At 45.8% G+C, this 25823-nt stretch overlaps 1 protein-coding gene across 1 annotated transcript in view; it reads right to left on the reverse strand.

Moving 5' to 3' along the window:
* GPC2 (glypican 2) overlaps nt 1-25823 on the reverse strand; it is a 740846-nt gene that overhangs the window by 146830 nt on the left and 568193 nt on the right. Inside the window, exon 7 of the mRNA XM_044077271.1 lies at nt 8212-8352. Coding sequence (XP_043933206.1) covers nt 8212-8352 — 141 coding nt within the window. The remainder of the gene's footprint in view (nt 1-8211; nt 8353-25823) is intronic.

The raw sequence follows: 25823 nt of genomic DNA on the forward strand, positions 1-25823 counted from the left end.
CTGACATGCAGGTGGGCCTCTGAGGTGGACCATGTGCCTTGGACAGTCTTTCCCTGGAAATGGCCCCCCCACCTAATCAGGGAAGCATCCATGGTCACAATGGCTATGGGCTGAGGGGATTGAAATGGACGACTCCAAAGTTCTACATCTGGCCTCATCCACCAAAGCAGGTTTTGTTTGCAGGAGCTGTTTATTCAAATCTGGTAACTGAGGGGGTGATAGTTTGGGAACCACTGACACAGAAGGAGCCACTGCAGAATTCACATACGTAGCTTTGCTAGAGGCATTATTGGGATTGACAGTGCTATAGAACCTAGGGCCTGAAGAACTTCCCTTGCAGAGACTCTTGTCTGAGAGAGCACCACCCGGAGTTGAAGTCTCAATCGATGGAGTCTGGGAATTTGGAGTGATACCAGACAGGACTGAGTATTGAACACTGTTCCAATGAACTCTATTTGTTGTGCAGGGGTAAGGTTTGATTTCTCCCAATGTACTGTTAATCCCGACAATTTTGCCAGAGAGGGAGTATAATGCAGTGCTGTTAACAGAAGATGCTTGGTGGGGGCGGTAAGGAGCCAGTTGTCCAGATATGGAAACACCCAGAATCCTTTTAGTCTCGTGAGCTGTTACCATTGCCATGCATTTTGTGAACAGTCTGGGGCCTGTAAAGAGACCAAACGGCTGGGCACGGAATTGATAATGACTGGCTCCTAGCCAGAAGTGAAACAGACTCCTGGAGCGTTTGTCCGTCTTGATGTGGTAATATGCATCCCGGAGATCTATACAGCACATCCAATCGCCTTCTCTTAAAAAGGGGAGAATGGACTGAACCATGACCATCCAGAATTTGGTTTGGGTGACAGACTTGTTTAAGCTGCTGAGATCCAAAATGGGTCTCCAGTCCTCTGTCTTTTTTGGCACCAAAAAGAATCTCGAGTAAAATCCAGATCCTCGCTGGTCTGGTGAGACTGGTTGGATGACTATTTTTTTGAGACAGCTTTATAATCTCCGAAGCTGCTTCTTCCCTTTGACTGGGTGGAACGTTGGGAAGTTTTCTTGGAAATTTTGGCTGACAAGAAAGGGGAATGGTGTAACCTCTGGTGATGACACTCTGCACCCAACGATCAGTGGTGACAGATTGCTAGGCAGCTTGGTGCAGAGAGAAACAATCCCCAACTGCTTCCAGAGGTAAGCAATCGGGCTGCTCCTCAGGAGGGCTAATAAGGCTGTCCAGAGAAAGAATCCCTGGTTATGAGGACCCCCTCTGCCTCTATAGGGGCATCTTCCGAATTTGTTACCCCTTCTGCATCTGGGGATATCATCACTACATGCAGCATGGAAAGGACCCTGAGATTTCTTATGCCACATTTTTCCACTCCTCTGATTCCTGCAGAAGGTACATTGAGGGTTGGAAAACCGTAGGCCTATGGCAGACAGGGTCTTTCCATCTTGCTCACACCTGGCTAGCGTGTCCTTCACTTTGGAGCCAAAAACGGATGAAGCTTCGATGGGAACATTCATAAAGGAAGACTTGAAGGGATCCACAAGGTCACAAATGCGCATCCAGGCATGACACTTCATAACAATGGCCAAACCCACTGCTCTAGCTGCCCTCATGGGTGAGTTGGATATTGATTCCAGGGTTGCAAGCTGCAAGGCCACTTTGTCCTTGACCTCATCAGACAACTGTCCTGCGAGCGTCCCAGAGAGTTCGGAGATCAAGTCCCTCTGGAACCTCGTAAAATGTGCCAAATAATTCAGGGACTGAATAGCAAAGGTCCCTGATGCAAAAACACGCTTCCCAAGTCTGTTCACTACCCGGAACTCCCTGTTGGGTGGTGGACAGCGGGACTTGCTTCAGCCAAGTCCTTTTTCGTGGCCACCGCCACCACCATAGCATCAACTGGTAACCCTTTGGACCAATGCGGGTTCTCCTCGGGAGGGGAAAGAATTTTGTCTAGTCTCTGAGGGATCACGTCAATGGAATCAGGGTTCTTCCAAGCACGCTGCACGATGAGCTGGACGAGCTTGTCGGTAGGCGGGGTCACCCAAAAGGTAGAAGGTCGGGTGCGAAAAGCCTGCAGGAATACGAACTCCTCAGACGAAGGGTTGGAGGGCTTCCAGTCACCTCTCTGCTTTAACATTTCCCGGATGTTTCTAAAGGAGACATCATCAGGAGGTAACTGTGGGGACCCTTCATCATCATTGTAATCCGTGTCTTCCATTAAGGACTCCTCAGGCAACTCCATGTGCTTCTTCTTGCACATCTTCTTTCAAGGAGGCTATTCAGTGGGGGTCTCTGAGGAGGACATGGAAGAGCGGGTACTCTGAATAGGGATGTCCTGTGGCTTCTCTGTCCAGTGTCCCGGGGGGGTGGTCTGTGACAGCTGTAACTCAGGGGGAGAAAACTGGGGTTCCGAAATCAAAGGAGTGCTGCCTGAAGCAAGAGCCCTCTACATTGTACGGAAGGCAGGCCCGCCCAAAAAGGGATGGGAGCCCGGAACAGAGAAAGACAACCTCTGGACCGGGGTCACACCCTGTTCCGACGAACCCACCCCCCATGGATGGAGCCTCAAGCAGGATCGGCATGGACATGGCTATTAGTGCCTAGGGTGGAACCTAGGAGAGCAGTGGCTTCGTACCCCGGGCCGATGCTCCTGTCCCCCAATCCCCAGATTGAGGAAGGACCAGTTCAGCGGGAACCGAAGACCAAAGGGACAAACTAGGAGCTGGAGTGAGATGTATCATAGGCGCCAAAGTGATGGGTTCCAAGCAGGATGTCGGAGCAGAAGGCTTCGGAACCAAGACTGTCGAAAGAGGAATGTAAGATGGAGTCCGTGGATAAGACAACCCAAGTCCTGCAGGTGGATGGGTCTTAGAAAGTGAAGGGATCCCCCTAGCTAACAACATCTGGACTACAAGATGCCGACGTCATGTTCCGACAAGCTCCTAGTGGATACTCTGGATGGGGAGTCAGGACGTTTGATGAAGGGGTTATATGCTTGGCCCAGAAATGGATCTACGGAAGGGGAGTATCAGGTCTGTGGTACAAGGTCTGCCGGCACCAAAGTCGCTACTTTCGAGACCGGAAGTAAAGGGGTCAAATCCAGTGATGTCAGTACAACGCTCGCTGCTGAAGTGGCACTCAGTGCTGAAACGGTCAATTCCAAAATGGAAGCAAATGGAATAGTCGAAAGTGTGTTCTGAGCCGAAGTGGCCACAGGTCGACATAGGCATAGTAAGGTGTATGATCGGTGCCGAAGGGAGCACCAGTGCCAAAACAGGCGGCGGTATTAAAGGTTTCGAGATGGTCGGAGCTGAGGAAGATGGAGATGTAGAGGCAGATTTATGCTCCGAAGACAACTTTGGGACCTTTGATTTCCCAGGCTTACTCTGATCACCCGATGGTGAAGAAGGAACAGAGTGGGATCTCTTTTTGTCCTTAGTAGGAGGGGTTGAGACCTCCATCACAGAAATGACCTCTGAGAAGGGAGACTTGAGTAACCTTTTCAGAATGAGTTTATTTTTGCACTCGTTAAGAGTGCATTGACCGAGGAAAGGCCATACCAACAGTGGTACTTGAAAGTTTATCAACGGTAACAATGGGTAGAGAGGAGAAAACAAGGTTAGACAGAAGAAAAGACACTGGAAATACTAATTGCTTAATAAAATACGAAGATATCCAAAAATTTTCACAAAGATATCAAAAAAGTTCCACTTAGCTGAGAGCTCGGCTGAAATGCGGCTTTACAGCTAAGCGACAAACAAGATCTGGGGTAACAGGGAGAAGGGCATTCTGGGTAGAGACTTAGCTTGAGAGTTTTTTGGCTGAAGTGAGCTTGGTGAAAAGGCCGACTCTATTCCAAGGGCTCTGAACCAAACCCATTAGTGGAAAGAAGATTAACAACATCAGATCATGAGTTACAGGAAAGACTAAATCGAGCAGACAATCAACATCTACCTCTAATTCTCAAATGGGCAGAAATGACAAGTGTTACATAACAACTTACTCACCCCTCTTTCTAATACATGAGGCAACACAACAAGCTCTTCATAACATGCTTTATAACGTTGTAATGGAGTGGGCAAACAAGCCTTTGTAGACAGATATGACCAGAAACTGCAAATGATCTCTTAACAATAATCTACAGATAAGGCTAATTCTTACTGTACCTTGGTGTTGGGAGACAGATAAAAATTCCTTCAGTTTTTATTCACTTTCCTTTTTTATTCAGCTTCTCAAAAACTTTTTCAGCTGGAGAAATGAAAAGGAATTCCTTGCCTTGTGGAGCATCCAGTAGTTCAGCCTTAACCTGATCTGACAAGGGCTGAGTCCTGTGCCATGCATATCTACAGATGACAGAACATGTGGCAGCTGCTCTCCAAGATGCATCTAATGGGTCACAGTCACATTTCAGGAAGTGTCTGGAGATTTATAAAGCTTCATTGGTTGTCTTCCTAATTTCCCTTGATATGGTTCTCTCTGCAATAAAGTCCATCTTAGCTACAATTTTGTCCTGGAGAGTTTCAAGGTACTTTATCATATAGAATTTGTAATCTAAAGATCTCACTGCCAGGATTGTAGAGGTGTAAGCGTTTTCCCCCAAGTCTGTCTAATTCTTTCCCTGTCATTAGGCAAAGGATGTCTGGTTGGACCCTTAGGTGCATCTTTTGAGAATTCAGTGGAGGCTACTAAAGGGTAGCCTATGGATTTTTTTAAAGGTGCTTGTGAGATTCAAGTGCTCTGTAAAACCTGTCTAGTTTCCCAGGAGCAGGAGGGTGAAAAACAGAATGTAGAACAATGTCTTCAAAGACATCATCCAGTACTATGTGTACATGAGGAATAGCCAGCCGCCTTGGAGATGGCAAACTTAGCAATTTCCTGTAATGGGACTGAGCCTGAGAAAACTGTTTGCCTTCCCAAATGAAAGCCTCCTTCATTCTATGCAGGAAATCATCAAAGGAAAGGTCATTGGGGAGACAGAAGAGAGGATGTCACTGTCTGAATATAGGTAAGTTTGTAGGTCAAGTACCCACAGTAGGACAATTCTTCCTCATCACAAGAGCTAGTGGAATCTGCATCTTCCTGAAAATCTACCTACTTGCTTCTTTTGGATAGGGAAACTTCAATAGCCGAAGTATAAAAAGGGTCTCTGGATTTCATCAAAGCCAATAATTCCTATGCTTTTTTAGGAGGTCTTGGGATTCAGTCTGAGAAGTGGTTGAAGATGAGGGTGAAGAAAAACAAGTGGTTTTGGTTTGGCTGTCCATTTAAAAGAGGTGACTTGAGGATGCAGTTGTCCGACTGACTTTGGTTAAGGTTTCCGTTGTCTAGGTAGACAGGTGTCTCTCCCTGAGACCCACAAAGTGGACATTGGAAGCTGAGACCTGCTGACAGATCTCAGACCCGAGCAACATGTGTATCATGGTAACACTTGTAGGTAAGCCGGAGACCATGATGGCCTCATGAGGGCTCGTTCCAGTGGGTGTGGGTCTAGGAGTCATGGACCAAAGGGCTGCAAAGGTGCCCCACCTGAGTCATTAGTCAACTTACAGACTAGACTTGAAGCTTTCTTGGTAGCATCAGGGTCCTTGTTTTCTTTGTCTTCCTGTTTCTTCGGAATGATGCTAGCCAATGGTTGAGTTTGCAGAGGCTCTGCAGTAGCAGTGGATTGTGACACCACCTGGGAAGCCAAAGAGGAAAACTTCATATGGGTGGCTAGTACCTTGGCCCTATAATTTAGGGTTTTCACAGAGAATTTTGCAAAGTTGGAACAATTAGGGAGGTCATGCCATGGCCTCAAGCAGAGCTGACAAAATGAATAAAAATCTTTATATGGGATTTGTTTCCCAAGCGTCAAGCAATGTTGACTTTTCTGAACATTAGATTAATAGAGAAATTTTCCCAGTGGGGTACTTATCTCATTGGAAGAAGAGGTTCTCTTGAATAATGAGCCAACCGATGGACTGCAAGCATTCTGAACACATTTGAAGTGCATCAGACTGCATGGCTAGAAAGAACTGAAGATGACATTGACGGATGCTCTTCTTATATTTAGATGTCTAGACATCAGTCATCAGACATCTGTCAGCTAAGAATAATGCAAAGACTCTAGAAAATGGGCAGGTCACAAACTTCTGCATAGCAGGAAGACCCAAGAATCAGTACTGCAACACTGACTGTGAAGAACATTAAGATGCAGATGCCAAGTAAAGTATGAAAACTTTTTCTTTGCCTACTGCTAGATCCATCCCTGCTGGTAAGATAGTCAGAAGAACTTACACTCCTGTATCCACTTATGTACCCTTGCTCCAACAGGTTTAGGTCATAAGCCAGATGTACAAGTGTATGGTAGGTTTCTGCCTTTAGTATGCTAGCCAGACATCTACTTTTACAGCAATATATTCACAGTACTGTACTATGTTCACTGTAAGGTAAGGATCATTGCTGCATTGTGATTTCTTAGCCACAGAAAAGTCAGAGAAGCATTTAGTTGTCTCATAAGGAGAAGGCACTTATAGCAGATCCTGAAGTACTGCAGTAGTAAATCCTACGTGCTCCCATACAGAAGACCCAACTTGCAATGTGTGGAGAATGTGTGCAAAACAAATTCAAGTGGGTGCCCCATGGATACATTTCTAGGGAAGACTGCTGTGATGGCTATTGTACTGGTAGAGCATCAATGAAACAGATCTCTCCATGTCTTTTTCATTTTCTCACAGCAAAAGTTAATACAAGTTGCTAGCATGGAGGCTAAAAGGAGCTGGTTAGACTCTGAGCTCCTTTGTCCTTGCTGTTTATCTGAGCTGCGTGTGTACACCTAGTAACTGCAACATCTGGAACATAAGACATATAGCTACATGGCCTAAGTGTCAACTCAGATATCACTTAAGACAACAACAAAGGTATAGCTCCAAAGGGGTCTATATTTAACCATTGAATAACATTTCCATCGAACGGCTTAAACGTCGAACCCTAACCATCGAATGTTCATTTTTTTCTACAGGGAAAGTAACTAGTTAGCAAACGAAACGCAGCAATTCAAACCTACCCATCCCCCCAACTATATATACCAACTCTGACATCGCACTACAGTCGGGGAAAAGAACAGATGGGGAAGTGCTAGCCAACTAGTTACTTTCCAATTCGCTGAAATGAAAGCTGCAGTTTTTCTTTTTCTATGTCATTCTTCCTCCATGTCTGGTAATCATCAAGCCTCCACCAATATGCCTTGAGCCCATTTTTACCCCATATTGGATATCCCCAGTATGGGAGGGGGGATCTGAGAAAAGGTCATTACGCAGGCAGATATGGTGGTGGTCTGTGCCTTCACCAGCATCTCAGCAATGAGGACTTTTCTATTAAGGCTCTACCTTCACCCCGATGGCTGAAGTTAACATCTATGTGAACATGGGTTGTTCTGTGCCTTCACCTTGCATGCACATGCTCTCGCCCAGACACTAAAAGGAATATCCCCATCTCGGGATTGCGAAGCCCACATCCCTCATCCTTGCAATGTTAGTGTCATGCAAGTCTCCATCTGCACGGTGGCAGCTGATCAACCAGAAACACAACTCTTCCTCACAAAGAAAGGTGAGCTGGCACTGGCTGCTCACCGCCATCCCTACCACCTGGTTCTTCCAGCACACAAGTTGCTATTTTAATTAAGATAATGTGGGCCACAGTCAGTGCTTTGTCCCTCTATGCTACTGCTAAGGGCGTTTGCTTTTTGTTTGTTGGACTAATTAGAAAGAACCACGACTGCATTTTCCATAGAGGAACTACTAAGTTGAGTTTGCCTTCACCTCTCCTTGCCTTCGTCAACACTATGGGAATCACAAGAAATGCTTAAAAAGATAACCTCACTTATGCATTTTTGTTTCAATACATGTTACAGAACTTCTTCAGCTGACAGCTCCTTCCTGATACTGACAGATTCATCATGGAAATTATGGAGCCCAGTGCAATGCAGACTGTGCATGACTGCGAATTGCATCACATTAGGAAAGTGTAACTCACCCTATCTGAGCAGGATGAGCTGCATTTCTCTAAGGTATGTCTATGAACTTCACCCCAAGACTGCACTTCCTACTCACTGACATTGTGCAAGTAATCGCAATGCCCTTTAACCTACTGTTGCTCCCCCCCTTACCATACTACTACTGCAAGAAGTCACTCCATTTTCCCAGCACACTCTTAGTGGCACATACCAGTCGATCAAGGTTGGTCCCTGCAGCGGTTGTTGGTTTCTCCTCGGGTGAGTAGGTTCTAAATCGCCTCTTTGTCTCATCTCTACTGGAGCGCTTGTCACGGCTTGGTGCTGGCCGTGGGTTGCCACATCCTTGAAATACCTATAGAAGAATGTAACAAAACATAACTTTTACTAACCTGCACAGCAGCACTTCACTAATGGCTTTGTGCACATTTATACTGCCCCTCTCAAGCATGCATACATGCATGCACACACACACACACACACACACACACACACACACACACACACACACACACACACACACACACACACACACACACACACACACAGATTCACATTTACCTTTTGATTATCAGACATCTACCAGTTTCTCTCTCTCTCTCTGTCCTGTAAACTTGGCTACATATTGCTGACGGTTTGTGGGCAATGGAGAAATAAGTTCATATGAAATGCCACTGCTCCAGCTAACAGACTTACTCTATAAATATAAGACGGGCAGTGACAGCAAGTTTTGGAAAGTCATACGTTACCATTTAAAAGAAGGAAACTGAAAAAAAAAAAAAAACTAATGAAGCAGTGAAACATTGTGGTTAAGGTGGGAACTGCAGCAGCATTTGTAAGCACTTACAATGTAGACTCAAAGCAGTACTAACACACCTTTCGGCCCCAGAACTTGGACTGAAGCTCCAAAGGTGGTGGTATTTCCATATTCATAAAGGATGCGCACACCTCCAGACTGGTAGCCCAACATAACGCATCAGAGTTACTTCAGGTGCAGCTAACACTGGGTAAGACAGCGATTCAGGTTGTAGCCTGCTATAGGTGCCCAACCATGTCCCAAGACTCACAATCCACATTCCTAAGTACCCTAGAGAATACTAGGGTCCAACCTAACACTCTCATACTGGGAAACTTCAACTACCCTTCCACTAACTGAGAAAACTACTCATATACCAATACACTTGCCCAACATTTCCTGGAATTCATTAATTCCTATGCCCTGGACCAGCTTGTTCTTACCCCCACTAGAGGTAGCAACATCCTTGACCTGGTCATTACTAACATGGGCGACCATTGCTCTACACCAATAGTCAACTCCTCCCTGGTTAGATCCGACCACAAACTAATCACCTTGGAAATATACACCCCCCCCCCCCCCCCGCAAAGGTAACCACCATGAAAAACTTCTCTAAAGCTAACTTTGGGCCCCTAAAACAGAGGTAGCCAACATCACGGCACCTATGCAAATGGAGAATAGTTGCATGACCGCAGAATCATACACCAATGCACTGTACGAACACATACACAAATGCATGGATCTTGTCATACCCAATAGAACCAAGACACTCTCCTCCAAAAAAGGAAGCCAATCTGGTGGTCCCCTGCCATAAACAAGCTCTACAACAGGAGGAGGAAACTGATGCAGAATAAGGTGAAGTCCCAAGACTGGAAAAACTCTTTTATTAGCCTCAACAAAAAGTTGAGATCCCTCATCAAATCCTCTAAAGCTAGTTATGAAAACAGGATTGCAGCAGATAGTAAAGACAACCACAAGGCCTTCTATAGTTATGTAAAGAATCTCCACGACAATACCCAGATTTGCTCCGAGCTACTGCACAATGGTACCTCCTATATTGAGCCAACAGACACTGCCAATATACTGGCTAACAGATTCAGTGCTAACTTTACCCTTCTCCCCCCAAAGGACCAATCACAATACCAGTAGATTGCCAGGCACCCAGTATTACTGTTGCACAGGTTAAAACAGCACTGTCCAAGGCCAGGAATACAGCTTCTATGGGACCTGACAATATCCTTGGGTGTGTTCTACATGAACTACAGAGTGAACTGGCACCTCACCTGTGTGCCCTGTTCAACCACAGCCTCATCTCAGGCTTTGTCCCTATTGAATGGCGCACTGCTACAGTCATACCTCTCCACAAAGGAGGAGTGATTACAGATCCTGGGAACTAACAACCCATTAGCCTGATGAGTCTGATATGCAAAGCCATGGAATGCATCATCATGGACCTAATAAACAAGGATATAGGGAATCTACAAACTCTGGATCCCACAAAGTTTGGTTTTGTGAAGGGTAGATCATGCCTGCTCAACCTAGTCAACTTCTTTGAGTCAGTCACCAGAGCTGTGGATGAAGGCAAGGTGGTTCATACAGCCTACCTTCATCTGGCCAAGGCCTTTGATACCATTCCCCACTCAGGAATCATAAAAAAACTCACTAAGCTAGGCATCAACCCCTATATCACTAGATGGGTTGCAAACTGGCTCACAGATAGAACCCACAGTGTGAAAGTAGCTGACTCCAAGTTAGACTGCCGACCAGTCACGAGTGGAGTCCCACAGGGTTCGGTCCTGGGTCCTCTCCTGTTTAGTATCTACTTCTCTGAAGTCCAGGCCAACATGAAGGGACTCTGGCTGGCAAAGTTCACAGACGAATGCAAGTTGGGAGCTATTATTAACTCCCCAAGTGATATTGACATCCTACAGAAAGGCCTCACTGAGCCCAACGACTGGTGTCAGAACCATGGCCTTAAGTTAAATGCCAAAAAATGTGTTGTCATCCCCTTTGGTAAAATCCCGGTTCCCATGAATTATCATGTCGATGGTAGTCCACTGAACACAGAAGGCGTTACAAGAGATCTGGGAACACAGGTTGACAGCAACCTCTCTTTTGACCACCACATTGCCGCTGTGGTCAGAAAGTCCTTCTACGTGGCACATCTCATTACTAAGGGTTTTGCATCCAGGAAGAAAGAGGTCATTGTCTCCCTCTACTCTTCCCTCATTAGGTCAATCATCGAGTACAATGCCCCATTTGGCATGTAGCTCACTAGACACCTGCAACAACTGGAGAGGCCACAAAAGTACCTCACAAAGTGGATCCTAGGTCTTAAACCCTTGTCCTATATGGACAGACTCAAAAAAACTCCAACTATTCCCTGTCTCATATCGCCTACTTAAAGCCGATCTCTGCTTGACTTACAAAGCCATGTCCTTTCCCAGCTCTTGTTAGAAATGCTACATCTAAAGAAATCTCAATCCCTCCACACCACATGCTCTAGAGACCTCTATCTCATTACCACAATCAAACGAACATGCTGGAGGGACAGGTTCATAACCCAGGGACTGCCCATGCTATGGAATTGACTTCCCATACATGTCAAACAGAGCAACTCACTGGTCCTCTTCAAGAGAAATCTTGATGAGTGGATGGGAAATAGAAAATTCAACCCGGGGATCACTCCACTGGCTCTACTCAACAGAGGCACTGGGAACTAAGGTCGGGTGGCACAATGCCAGGGTAATCCAATGGGCTAGGCTTGTAAAGGCTCCAGGGCCATTAGCCTAGTACAAACCTATGAAGCTATGAACAACTTGCATAAAGTACTACAGACAGAGGTTTTAAGAGAATTAAGCAGCCCATCAAACACCCAATTATCCTGAAAACAAATCTGTTAAACATTTTCTGAATTACAGAAGTGTTGTGTTTACAGGTACTCTGGCAATATAAGGGGAAACAAATATGTCACACTCTCTCTTTCCCACTGCAATTTACAGCAGGGGAAGGCCAGTGATGGGACCTTACTGTGGTTTGGCTGAGGGTCAGATTCACATACACAATGCAGATTAGAGAAGATGCAGGGAAGAGGAAGGAGGAAAGAGTGGTGGAAAGGGAAAGGTGAGTTAGGTGTGTGGTTTGTGGGATAAGGTTCTGCTTGAAGGAGCTGAAGGAAGGTGGAGAAAGTAAAGTTGTGTACACTTACCATAAATGTAGATGTTCAAGTGCATTCACTGTTGCAGTCATCACCTGTGGGCTATCCCTGCTGTGGTAGCCCTCGGCCGGCCTGAATACCAGAGTCAATGTTTTTCTGCGTCGGCTGCAGTCGCCTGTAGTCTGACGTCAGGTCGTCAGTGCAATAAAGCAAGGCAGACGACATCATTACATAAGTTTTTCTTGCCCTAACCCATCAGAGGTACAAGGAAATAAGGTAAAGTGGTCTTGGTGGCTAAGCCACCGTGGGAAGCTTATGTCCCCCTAGGGGAAGAGGACATAAGGGGGATGGAGAGAGGGAAACCAGGACTGCAATAGTAAATACACTTGAATATCTACATTTATGGTAAGTGTACACAAAGTACAGTTGTGTACACTTACCATAAATGTAGATGTTCGAGTGTATTCACTGTTGCAGTCATTACATTTGGGGTTATCTGCTTGCAGTAGCCCTCAGCCGGCCTGATTAACAAAGTCTTGGGTCCTGAGTCAGTTGCTGTCCCATCAGGTCGTCAGGGATATAAAACATGCAGCCGACACCATTACATCAGTTTTTCTTGTCCCAGATGTCAGGTGCCCCCTAATGGGAAGCAATTAAATCTATAAATACAAGTTTATACCTCCAACAAAAAAGCAAACACACCAAAAAGCTTTTACAGCATAGTAAGTGAGAGTAGAAGTATAACCAAAAGAAGAAAGGGGGCTGGAGGGAGGATAACCAGGACTGCAACAGTGAATACACTCGAACATCTACATTTATGGTAAGTGTACACAACTGTACTATGTTCTTCGTGTTTCACTGTTGCAGTCATTATATTTGGGTAGATTCCCAAAGCTAAGGTTGGGAGGAGGAATTCGGATAGAAGTAGGACCAGCTATAAGGCCCAGCAAGACTGCAGTGGCAAAACCAGCTCTGGATTTAGTGAAAATTGGCAAATGATAATGCTTGGTGAAAGTATGTACAGAACTCCAGGTAGCAGCTTCTAGGATGTCCCTGGTAGGGATGCCCCTGAGAAAGGCTGTAGAAGTAGATGCAGCCCTGGTTGAATGGGGTTTGATGCCCTGTGGGTTAGGGTTTCCATGGTGCTTATAGCAGAAATGAATGCAGTGGCCTATCCATTTTGAAATGGTTTGTTTTGAAATAGCTTTCCCCTCTGTCCCTGCAGCAAATGCCTCCAGCAGTTGTTCAGATTTCCTTTGAGGTTTAGTCCTGTCCAATTAGAATCTAAGCTGTCTGTGCATATCTAAAGAGTGCAGTATCTGTTCCCCTTTGTTCTGTGGGTTAGGAAAGAAGGTAGGCAAATGAATGGACTGATTAAGAGCCACACTGGATACCACCTTGGGCATGAAGGAGGGACTGGTTCTGAGGGACACCCTGTCCACATGAAAGATGATGAAAGGTTCCACTGCCATAAGGGCCTGTAATTCAGATACCCTTCTTGCAGAAGTGATTGCTAAAAGGAAAGCTGTTTTCCAGGAAAGAAATTTTAAATCTGCAGTAGCAGCTGGCTCAAAAGGAGGAAGAGAGAGTTTTCCCAAGACAAAGTTAAGATCCCAGGCTGGAGTAGAAGCTCCCCTGGGTGGCCTTAAATTTTTGGCCCCTCTGAGGAACTGCTTGAGCAGTGGGTGAGAGAAGAGGGGAGGCTCTGTGCTATAATGAGCAGAAATGGCTGAGGCATGAATTTTGATGGAGGAAAAAGACAATCCCTTATGAAGCATCTCAGTCAAGTATTGTAGAATCTGAGGTAAATTGGGCACTGCGGCATTCATTCCTTGGGATTGGTTCCAGGCACAGAATCTTTTCCATTTTGCAGCATAAGATTTTCTAGTACTAGGCCTCCTTGCCTCTAAAATGATGTCCATCACTGATTTACTGAGGGATGGTAAAGAAGAGATTAGGTAATTAGCCAGGCTGCTAGGTTCAGGGTTTGCAGCTGAGGGTGCAGAATCTGGTTCTCCTGCTGAGACAACAGGGAAGGAGTCTAAGGCAGGTGCCATGGAGCCAAGCGTGACACACTGCACAAGAGTGGGTACCAGTGTTGGCGAGGCCAGTCTGGTGCAATTAAAACCATTCTTGGCTTGTCCTGTTTGATCTTTAGTAGTACCTTGGAGAGTAGAGGCAGAGGAGGAAAGGCATAAACTGATAGGTTTTTCCAGCTGAAGGATAGGGCATCCACTTTCCAAGCTAGCTTGTGGGGAATCCTTGTGCAAAATTTGTCCAGTTGATGGTTCTGGGGGGAGGCAAACAGGTCTATATCTCGGCTCCCCCACTTGCTTGTCAACAAGTTGAAAATCCTTGGTTCCAGTTTCCACTCGTATGGGTCCGTGAGGTTTCTGCTTAGTCTGTCTGCCAGTGTATTTAGTTTCCTTGGCAGGAATTGAGCTTGTAGATTCACTTGGTAGCTCAAGGCTGTGTTCCACAATGCCATGGCTAGTCTGCAGAGGGGGTAAGAATGTGTATCCCCCCCCCCCGCTTGTTTATGTACCACATGACAGTGGTGTTGTCCATCTTTGCCATCACTTGTCCTGGAAGAATGTGGTCCTTGAAGGCTGTTAGAGCATTCTGTACAGCTAACATTTCCTTTTGATTTATGTGCAGGTGCATTTGACTTGGGTTCCATTTGCCCTGAATACACTTCTCTGCCAGGTGAGCCCCCCCATGCATAGTCTGATACGTCTGTTGTTACGATTTGGGTGGCAGGGAGTAATGTGAATGGTAGCCCCCTGTTTTGGTGGCAGGCCTCTGCCCACCAAAGGAACTATAGGCATAGGCAAGGTATGCTCGGAATCCTTGCTTCTAGATCCTGTGAATGTTGACACCATAGGCTTTTGAGATACCATTGTAGTTTCCTCATATGCAGCCTTGCATATGGAATTAGAAGAATGCAGGAGGCCATGAACCCCAAGGCTTGCAGTATTTGCCTTGCAGATAGCTGGGTTTTTGTGGCCACTTGTTTGAAGTAAGTTGTCAAATGAATCCGTTTTCCTGGCGTGAGGAAAGCCATCTGGGAAGTTGTATTCAAGCTTGCTCCCAGGAATATAATTTGTTGACAGGGTACCAGGTGGGATTTCTTTTCGTTTATGGTGAACCCCAGACAAGTCAGTACCCTCTGAACAAAGGCCAGATGATTCAAAACAATGTCCTTGATTTCTGCCTGAATTAGGCAATCATCCAGATATGGGTATATCTGAATATTTCTTTGCTTGCAAAATGCAATGACTGGAGCTAAGCACTTTGTGAATACCCTGGGCACCGTAGATAAGCCAAAGGGCAGTGCAGAGAACTGATAGTGCATGTAGCCTGCTTCGAAGCGTAGGTATCTTCTGCAAGACTCCCTGATGGGGATGTGCAGGTATGCTTCTTTTAAGTCTAGCGTTGCCAACCATGCATCCTTGCCTACCATAGGAAGCAGCTGGTAAAGAGTCAGCATTCTGAATCTTGGAATCACCAGAAAAGTGTTTAGAATAGAGAGGTCCAGGATAGGAAGCCATGTACTGCCTTTTCTGGGTACCAGGAAAAGTCTTGAATAGAAACCTTGTCCCTTTTCCTCTTCTGGTACCAACTGAATAGCCCCCATGTTTAAGAGAAAGAGTACTTGATTTTGGGCCTCTGCCCACTGATTTGGGGGTAGATCTGCCCACCCGCTTGGTGTTGGTAAAGAGTGGAAATGAAATCTGTATCCCTGGGACACTATATTTAAAACCCATTTGTCCTGGGTAATGAGTTCCACGTTTTTTGCCTGCAGACCAATCTTTCCGCCTAAAGGAGCATTCAGTTGGGAAGTGCTTGGAAGTTTTAAAAACAAGTCATTGAGACAGTTGTCCACAGGGGGGAGTCTTACTACTCCCAGGTTTGGGTGAGGAAACCCCCCACTGCCTAGTCTTATGTGTCCCTTGGGACTGAAATCTGGGGTTTCTGCTGTGTCTGGGTTCGGCTTGAGAAGACCTGGAAGGGGCTGGAAAGGACCCAGTTCTTAGAGGGCCAGTGCCTACTAAATCTAGGAGGCTGAACTTGTAAGAAATTTTTAACAGTTTGCATAGATTTAGCTTTATCCTCCATCTTTTTAAGAACCTCCTCAGCCTTGTTGCCAAACAGGTGGTCCTGATTTAAGGGAGCATCCAACAATTTAGCTTTAACATGATCAGGCAAAGACTGCTCCTTAAGCCAAGCATGCCTTCTGAGCACAGACCCAGTAACAGCAGCCCTGCAAGAGGCCTCTAATGAATCAAATCCACATTGCAAAGTATGTTTTCCAACCTGTTCAGCAGAATGCATTAAATCCTGTAATTCTTTATTTTCAGCACAGTCAGGAATTAACATAATTTTCTGTTTAACCAATCAAATAACATGTTGATGATACTTTAACATATGAAACTGGCAGTTTAAAGCCCTAACGGCCAAGGCTGCAGAAGTGTAAACTTTCTTATCCCATCTATCCAGACCCCTGGAGTCTCTATCAGAGGGGATAGGATTTTTAGCAGTAGAAGCCTTAATGCCCTTGGGTCCCTGTGAAATAGTCTCTGGATCCGCAATAGGATTTTTAAAAAGGAACTTGTGAGAATCAGGAACCCTGTAATATCTGTCAGGTTTTCAGGGAGCAGCAGGCAAAGAATCAGGGGCCAAACTAGATTCCGAAAAGGATCATCATGGACCTCATAAATAAAGATATTGGGGACCTACAGACACTGGATCCTACCCAGTTTGGCTTTGTTAAGGGCAGATCCTGCCTCTTAAACCCGGTCGATTTCTTTGAAACAGTCACCAAGGCCATTGACGAGGGGAAGGTGGTCCACACAGCCTACCTGGACCTCACAAAGCCTTTCGATACAATACCCCACTCGGGCATTATAGATAAGCTCACCAGCTTAAATATAAACCCCTATGTCACTAGATGGGTTGCAAACTGGCTCAAGGACAGAACCCACATGGTTAGAATTGCTGGAGCCATGTCAGACTCCAAACCAGTTACAAGTGGCGTCCCACAAGGCTCAGTCCTGGGACCTCTCTTGTTCGGTATATATTTCTCGCGCTACAGGCTAACACGGAAAGGACTGTGGCTGACCCAGTTCGCCAGATGACTGCAAACTGGGTACCATAATCAACTCTCCCGCCGACACAAGCATCCTCCAAAAGGGCCTCATAGAAACAGACAACTGGTGCCAGAGCCATGGCCTCAAGCTAAATGCCAAAAGTGTATAGTCATCCCTTTTGGCAAAACAAAGTGCCCACAAAATTACACATGTGGTAAAAATTTAAGTACAGAAGAAGTCATTAGGGACCTGGGGACCCAAGTTGACAGCAATCTCTCATTTGACAACCACGTGGCCAAAGTGGTTAGAAAAACATTTTATATAGCCCACCTAATCATGTAGGATTCACATCTAGATCAGGGAAGTCATCGCACCTTTTACTCATCCCTCATCAGGCCCATAATTGAGTACAATGCCCCTTTTGGGATGTACCTTACCAGACACCTGCAGCAACTGGAAAGACCCCAAAAGTACCTCACCAAGAGGATCAAAGGGCTCAAACAGATGCCATATGCTGCCGGTTAAAGAAACTCCAGCTCTACTCAGTGGCATACCGCCTGCTCAGAGAGGCTTCTGTGTGCTGGCATAAAGCCATGTCCAACCCGAATTAATGGACATGCTGCACCTCAGAAAATCCAAATCCCATCGAGCTACGCTGCTGAGAGACTTGAACCTCAGCACTGAAATAAATAGGACATGCTGGTGGGACAGATTCATAACCCAGAGGCTCCCTTCACTCTGGAATAAAATCCCAGTCCAGGTTAGGCAGAGTCCCACATTGACTCTCTTCAAGAGGAATCTTGATGAGTGGATGGGAGATCATAGGTTTACCCCGGCTATCACTTCTGTGTCACTGTTAGACAGAGGAAAAAGGCATAGCAAAATTAATTTAAAATGGGTGGCGAAAGCCAAACACACTCTGGCTAGGCTTATAAATGCCCTAGGGCAGATAGCCTAGTATGAACCTATGAACCTAAAAGGCATCATCAACAATGTCTAGTGCAGGAGGTATAGCTAAAGGCCTATGCTGAGGCAGGAGTAAGAAATCCCTAAGCCTCTTTTCTGAATCAGAAAAATCCTGGCTTTCCCAGTGGAAACACTCCCTTAGAGTATGTAAGGTTTCACCAAAAGAAAAATCCTCTGGAGGGGAAGCAGAGGGAATAGAGTCCTCTGCATCAGAATCCTCATAAGTAGATAAGAGCAAATCCAGATCATCAAAAGAATCAGAAAAATCAGAATCCTGTTCAGAAGATTCATAAACAACTTCAGTCCTAGGTCTCTTAGAGGGGGAGGTTTGGCTTCCCCTGATTAGAGTTATAAGATCTTCAGCCATTCTTATCATTTGTTTTTTAGGCATAGAGACCTGAGCATGCAGCCTAGGCATTGGTTTCTTAGGCATGGTTCGAGATTTTGGCCTAAATGAAGAAGGAGGTGTCAGATTAATATGCAAGTCCATAGGCCTGAATACATCCTCAGAAGCCGGTGCCTGCACAGCGGCTCCGGACCAATCCAAGGTACAGACATCCGCAGGTTCCACAGCTGAAACATCTCGTGGCATACCGGACTCCGAATGGGTCTCAGTAGAGGCCTGCGAGTCAGAAGTAGTGGGTATAACGGGCTGCGAAAGCGCCTCACTGAGTACCGGCAAACTGGCGAATGGAGAAGGAGAAGCGTCATCAGCAGCTTTGGACCTCAGCGGCCTGTCTCTGTCTTTATCTTTGCATTTTTTAGGAATCCCGGTAGTTGGATGGCTAACCTATGACATTTCTGGATAATTAAACCGAGAACCGAAATATTTAGAAGCAAAAATATACAGATGATGGATAGTGCGCTGATTAAATAAAGCACAAAACCTACAGCAAGGTACGTCGTGGTCAGGGCCTAGGCAAGGAATACAGTACGAATGAAAATCTTTGTGAGGTATTTGCTTTCCACAAGAAATGCAATTATTAACTTTTACTGACATCGGTAAGGACCAAGAAAAAGTTTCCCCAATGAGGTAATTAGCTTTAGTTGAAGACTTCGGTTCTGAAACTCAAACGAAAATTTCAGGAGTCGGCCGACCGGCACTTGCGAACTGCTTCTTCTTCAGGCACCACACGGTAAGAAAGACTGATGTAATGGCGTCGGCTGCATGTTTTACATCCCTGATGACCTGATCATGGAAGAAGGGACAGCAACTGACACAGGACCCAAGAGTTTGTTAATCAGGCTGAATGAGGGCTACTGCATGCAGATAACCCCAAATGCAATGACTTCAACAGTGAAACATGAAGAACACCTGTACTATGTTCTTTATGTTTCACTGTTGCAGTCATCACCTGTGGGAGGATTCCCAAAGGTGAGGAGAGGAATGGAAGGAGTTAGGTTAGAGCCCTAAGAAAGGGTCAGCAAGCCCTGCAGAACTGCAGAGGCAAACCCTGCCCTAGACTTAGAAAAAAGAGGTAGGTGGTAATGCTTTGCAAAGGTAAGGACAGAGGTCCAGGGCAGCTTCCAAGATGTCCCTGGTGGAGACTCCTCTGAGGAAGGCTGTGGAAGTGGAGACTGCCCTAGTGAAATGGGTACGAATAGATTCGGGGGGGAGGGGGGTGTTCCCATGTAGTCTGTAGCAGAAATGGATACAGTATGATATCCATTTGGAAATGGTTTGCTTGGAAATCGGCTTCCCCTCTGCCCCTGGGGAAAAGCTGAAAAGCAGCTGGTCTGTTTTCCTGAAGGGTTTAGTATGGTCCAGATAGCATTCGAGTTGCCTGTGGACATCTAGTGAGTGCAGAATTCTTTCCCCCTTGTTTTGAGGGTTGGGAAAGAAGGTGGGTAGGTGTATGGCCTGGTTGAGGGTCACAACAGATACCAACTTGGGCATAAAGGAAGGGTTAGTCCTCAGGGAGACCCTGTATGCATGGAAAAAGATGAAGGTCTCAACAGCCATGAGTGCCTGAAGTTCTGAAACCCTTCTGGCTGAGGTGATAGCTAGTAGGAAGACAGTCTTCCAGGAGAGGTATTTCAATTCTGTTGAAGCAGCAGGTTCAAAAGGAGGTAAGTTAGTTTTTCTAAAACATAATTCAGCCCCCAGGCTGGCATGTGAGGCCTTCTGGGAGGTCTGATATTAGAAGCTCCTCTGTGGAATTGTTTAATCAAAGGATGAGAGAAGAGGGGTAGATCTGAATCGTAATGGGCTGAAATGGCTGAGGCACGGATTTTAATAGAAGAGAAGGAGAGGCCACTTTTGAATAACTCGGCTAGGTAATCGAAGATAAGAGGATGGAAGGATGTGAGGTACTGGCCCCTCTGGACTGACTCCAGGAGCAGAATCTTTTCCATTTCCCTGTTTAAGATTTTCTGGTGCTGGGCCTTCTGGCCCCTGTGATAATGTCTAGGACCTGTTTGCTTAACAGGGACTCCTTGTTAGCTTTTAAAGTATAAACCATGCTGAAAGATTGAGAGTCTGCAAGTCTGGGTGCAGTACCCACCCCCCCACCTGGGTCAAGAGGTATGAGATCAGGGGAAGCTGCTTGGGGGGCTGTAAGGTCAGGCTGCACAGTAAGGGGTACTAATGCTGTCTGGGCCAATCCGGAGCAATGAGGATGTCCTTTGGTCTTTCCTCCCTTATTTTGATTAGTACCTTGAGAATAAGAGGCAGAGGAGGGAATGCATACACAAAGAAGGGGCCAAAAGGGAAGGTCAAGGCATCCACCTTCCACGCTAGGAGGTGATACTCCCTGGTACAGAACTTTAGCAGCTGGTGGTTGAGGTGTGAAGCAAAGAGATCCACCTCTGGAGTCCCCCACTCCTGAGTGATTTGCAGAAAGATTTTCCTGTGGAGCTGCCATTCATGGGGGTCCATTAGTTTCTGCTTAGGTGGTCTGCCAGGGTGTTGCTGACCCCTGGTAGGTATTGGGCAATTAGGTGTAGACCCATGGAGGTGGCTGTCAGCCAGAGGTTCATGGCCTAGCCTGCACAGAGGGTAAGATTTGGTCCCCCCTGTTTGTTGAGATACCACATTACTGTGGTGTTGTCTGTTTTTATAAGGAGAACCCCTGGCCTGAGACGGGGTTTGAAGGATGTCAGAGCCTTTTGTACTGCCATCTTTTCTTTCTGACTGATGTGTAAGGGAAGGTGCTGGGCATCCCAAAGACCTTGGGTGCACCTGCCTGCTACGTGAGCGCCCCAAGCAATGTCTGAGGCATCGATGGTGATGGTCTGGCTGGTAGGGCCCAGGATGAAGGGAAGACCCTTGTTCTTGGCACAGGCCTCAGCCTATCAGAGAAGCTCGGCCCTTATACATAGGGTCAAGGGAGAGAGGTCTCTAGAGACTGAGAGTGCTGACACCAATGGTTCTTTAGATACCACTGAAGTTTTCTCATGTGAAGCCTGGCCAGAGGAATTAGAAGGATGCAAGATGCCATGTACCCCAGGGCTTGCAGGAAAGTACAGTTGTGTACCTACCATAAATGTAGATGTTCGAGTGTATTCACTGTTGCAGTCATAACTCTTGGGTTATCCTGCTGGCAGGCTACCCGCAGTCGGCCTGAATTCCAAAGTCTTGGTCCGGCGACGGTTGCTGTCATCTCTTCCCTGACGTCAGTGCACCAGGTGTATAAAAGATGCAGCCGACGCCATTTTCTTCAGTTTTTCTTGCCCCAGATGTCAAGTGCCCCCAAAAGGGTAGGCTAAACAGATTATGCCAAATACATGCATGCACTAAGGTAAACATTTCCTTCATCTACAAGCAAATACACCACATAGGTTGTATAGAATAGAGAAGTACAGATAAGACCCAGCAAATGAAAGGGGGATGGTGGGAGGGTAACCTGGACTGCAACAGTGAATATACTCAATATCTACATTTATGGTAGGTACACAACTGTACTATGTTCATCGTATTTCACTGTTGCAGTCATTACTCTTGGGTTGAATCCCAAAGCTGAGGATAGGTGGCTGGGCTAAATAGGATTAGGAGAAGCTATGAGGCCCTGCAGAACTGCAGTGGAAAAGCCTGCTTTGGATTTAGAGTAGAGAGGTAAGTGGTAGTGCTTTGTAAAACTATGCACTGAACTCCAAGTTGCAGCCTCTGAGATGTCTTTGGTAGGTACTCCTCTGAGGAAGGCTGCTGAAGTGGCTGCTGCTCTGGTAGAATGTGGCCTAATGCCCTTAGGCACTGATTTGTCATGCTGTGAGTAGCAGAAACGAATGCAATGGCCTATCCATTTTGAAATAGTCTGTTTTGAGATAGTCTTTCCTTGTGATCCTGCAGCATATGCCACTAAAAGTTGCTCAGTCTTTCTGAAAGCTTTAGGTCTGTCCAAGTAGAAGCATAGCTGTCTGTGTATGTCCAAAGAATGCAGAAGTCTCTCACCCTTGTTCTGTGGGTTTGGATAAAAGGTAGGCAAGTGAATGGTTTGGTTAAGGGCCACACTGGACACCACCTTAGGCATAAATGTAGGGTTCATCCTTAGAGAAACCCTGTCTGGATGGAAAATGATAAAAGGTTCCACAGCCATGAGTGCCTGTAACTCTGAGACTCATCTTGCAGAGGTTATTGCTAGGAGCAGAGCTGTTTTCCAGGATAAGAATTTAATATCCGCTGTTGAGGCTGGCTCAAAAGGAGGCAGTGTGAGATTTTCCAAGACATAATTTAGGTCCCATGCAGGTATTGGTGCTCTCCTTGGAGGTCTTATGTTTTTGGCCCCTCTGAGGTACTGTCTTATTAAAGGATGAGAAAAGAAAGGTGGTTCCGTATTGTAATGGGCTGAAATGGCAGAGGCATGAATCTTAATTGATGAAAAGGATAGGCCTTTGTCCAGCATCTCAGTTAAATAGTGTAAAATCTAAGGAACATTTGGTACAAACGTGTCAATTCCTTGTTCCTGGTTCCAAGCACAGAATCTCTTCCATTTTTCTGCATAAGATTTTCTGGTACTGGGCCTCCTGGCCTCCAAGATAACATCCATTACAGCTTTGGAGAGTGGAGTGTTCTGAATGGCTACATTATCTGCCATGCTGCAAGATTTAAGGTACTGATGTGGCTGTGCAGGATCTGATTGTTTTGTTGGGTCAGTAAGTGAGTAGTTTGAGGCAATGTCCAGGCTGGCTCTTGAGACAAGTTCTTTAGGATTGGGTACCAGTGCTGGCGTGGCCAGTCTGGGGCAACCAGTATCATTTTTGGCTTCTCTTGTCTGACCTTTAGGAGTACCTTGGGGGGGGAGAGGCAGTGGAGGAAAGGCATATACTGTTAGGTTTTTCCAGCTGAAGGATAGAGCATCCACTTTCCATGCTTGCTTGTGGTAAATCCTTGTGCAGAATTTCTGTAGTTGGCAGTTGTGAGGGGAGGCAAATAGATCTATGTCTGGGCATCCCCATTTCCTTGTTATCATGCTGAAGACTTGTGGATCCAGTTTCCACTTGTGGGGATCCATGAGGTTTCTGCTTAGTTCATCTGCCAGAGTATTTATTTTTCCTGGCAGGAATTGTGCTTGCAAGTGTACTTGATAAGTTAATGCTGTGTCCCACAAAGTCATGGCTTGTCTGCAGAGGGGGTAGGAATGTGTGCCTCCCTGCTTGTTTATATACCACATGACTGTAGTATTGTCCGTCTTTATTAGTAGTTGTCCTGGATGAAGTAGATCCTTGAAAGCTGTCAGGGCATTCTGAACAGCTAGCATCTCTTTTTGATTGATATGAAGATGCATCTGGCTTGCGGGCCATGTGCCCTGAATACATTTTCCTGCCATGTGGGCCCCCCAGGCATAATCTGATGCATCCGTTGTTAGTGTCTGCCTGGCTGTGGGTAAAGTGAATGGCTGTCCCTTGTTGTGGTGACTGGCCTGTGCCCACCATTGAAACACCTGTTGCAGGCAGGGAATGAGGGTAATTAATGTTTCCAGGCTGTGGCAATGTTGACTCCAAACACTTTTTAGATACCATTGTAGTTTCCTCATATGCAGTCTGGCATATGGAATTAGTAGAATGCAGGATGCCATGAAGCCCAAAGCCTGCAGAATTTTTCTTGCAGATAACTGGGTCTTTGTTGCCAACATTTTGAAGTAAGAAGTCAGTTGTCTTTGTTTGTCTGGCGTGAGATAAGCCATCTGGGCAGTTGTATTTAAGCTTGCACCAAGGAATATTATCTCTTGAGAGGGTACTAGTTTTGATTTTTTTTCATTTACTGTGTACCCTAGGCAAATTAGTAATCTTTTTACAAACACCAGAAGCTGTAGTAGAATGTCTTTGTTCTCTGCTTGAATACGGCAGTTGTCCAAGTAAGGATATATTTGAATTCCTCTTTGTCTGCAAAATGCAATTACTGGTGCCAGGCATTTGGTGAAGACCCTGGGTGCAGTAGATAAGCCAAAGGGCAGTGCAGAGAATTGGTAATGCATTAAGCCAGCTATGAATCTGTGGTATCTTCTGCAAGATTGTCTGATTGGGACATGCAGGTATGCCTCTTTTAGGTCCAAAGTAACGAGCCAAGCCTTCTTGCCCAGCATGGGCAGTAGCTGCTGCAGAGTCAACATTTTGAATTTTGGAACGTCCAGAAATGTGTTTAGAATAGACAGGTCCAGTATTGGTCTCCAGGCTTTGTCCTTTCTGGGCACCAGGAATAGTCTCGAGTAAAATCCTTGTCCCTGCTCTTGTTGTGGTACTTGCTGAATGGCCCTCATGTCCATGAGGGATGAAACTTGCTTTTGTGCCTCTGCCCATTGATTGTGTGGCAGGACTGGCATACCTTTTGCTCTTGGCAGGGTGTGAAACTGGAACCTGTAGCCCTGAAACATTATGTTCAAGACCCATTTGTCCTGGGTAATCATGTGACAATTTGGTGAAAAAAGTGCTAGTTTTCCTCCTAAGGAGGCTGCCAAAAGATAAGTGCTTGGTTCTGGCAAAGGAAAGTCATTGGGACTGTTTCCTGTATGGTTGCGATTTGTCCTCTCCGCTTTTGGAGGTAGAAGCCCTCAATTGTTTAGGCGTGCATGAGCCTTGGGGCTGGGATCTGCCTCTGGGGCATCTGTATCTGCCTCTTTGTGGCCTGTCTGACACTAGAAAAGACCAATTCTTTGTTGGCCAGTTCCTGCTAAATCTGGGTGGCTGTACCTGTAGGAAATCCTTAACTGTCTGCACGGATTTCGCTTTATCCTCCATTTCCTTCAACACCTCTTTTGCTTTAACACCAAACAAAGTATCATGCTGTAATGGAGCATCCAATAATTTTGCTTTAACATGATCAGGCAGATTCTGTTGCTTTAACCAAGCATGCCTTCTAATGACAGAACCCATAACTGCGGCCCTGCAAGAGGCCTCCAGTGAATCAAAACCACATTGTAAAGTATGCTTTCCCACTTGTTCAGCTGCATGCAATAAATCCTGCATTTCCTTGTTATCAGAACATTCAGAATTTGTCAACATTTTCTGTTTAAGCAGTGACATTAAGTATTGCTGATATTTAAGCATATGAAACTGACAATTTAAAGCCCTTACAGCCAAGGTAGCAGAAGTGTAAACTTTTTTCCCCCATCTGTCCAGTGCCCTAGAATCCCTATCAGAGGGGACAGGGTTCTTTGCAGTGGAAGCCTTGACCCCTTTGGGACCCTGAAAAATAATTTCTGGGTCAGAAGCAGGATTTTTATATAGAAATTTATGCGAGTCTGGAACCCTGTAGTATCTGTCTGGCTTAGCAGGTGCAGGGGGTAAAGAGTCAGAAGACAGGCTGGACTCTGAAAATACATCATCTACAATGTTTAGAACAGGTGGAATAGCAAGAGGTCTGTGCTGAGGTAGTAAAAGAA

The sequence above is a fragment of the Protopterus annectens genome, chromosome 7.part0 (genome assembly GCF_019279795.1).
Source record: "Protopterus annectens isolate FY-2018-M chromosome 7.part0, PAN1.0, whole genome shotgun sequence".
Taxonomy (NCBI): domain Eukaryota; kingdom Metazoa; phylum Chordata; order Ceratodontiformes; family Protopteridae; genus Protopterus; species Protopterus annectens.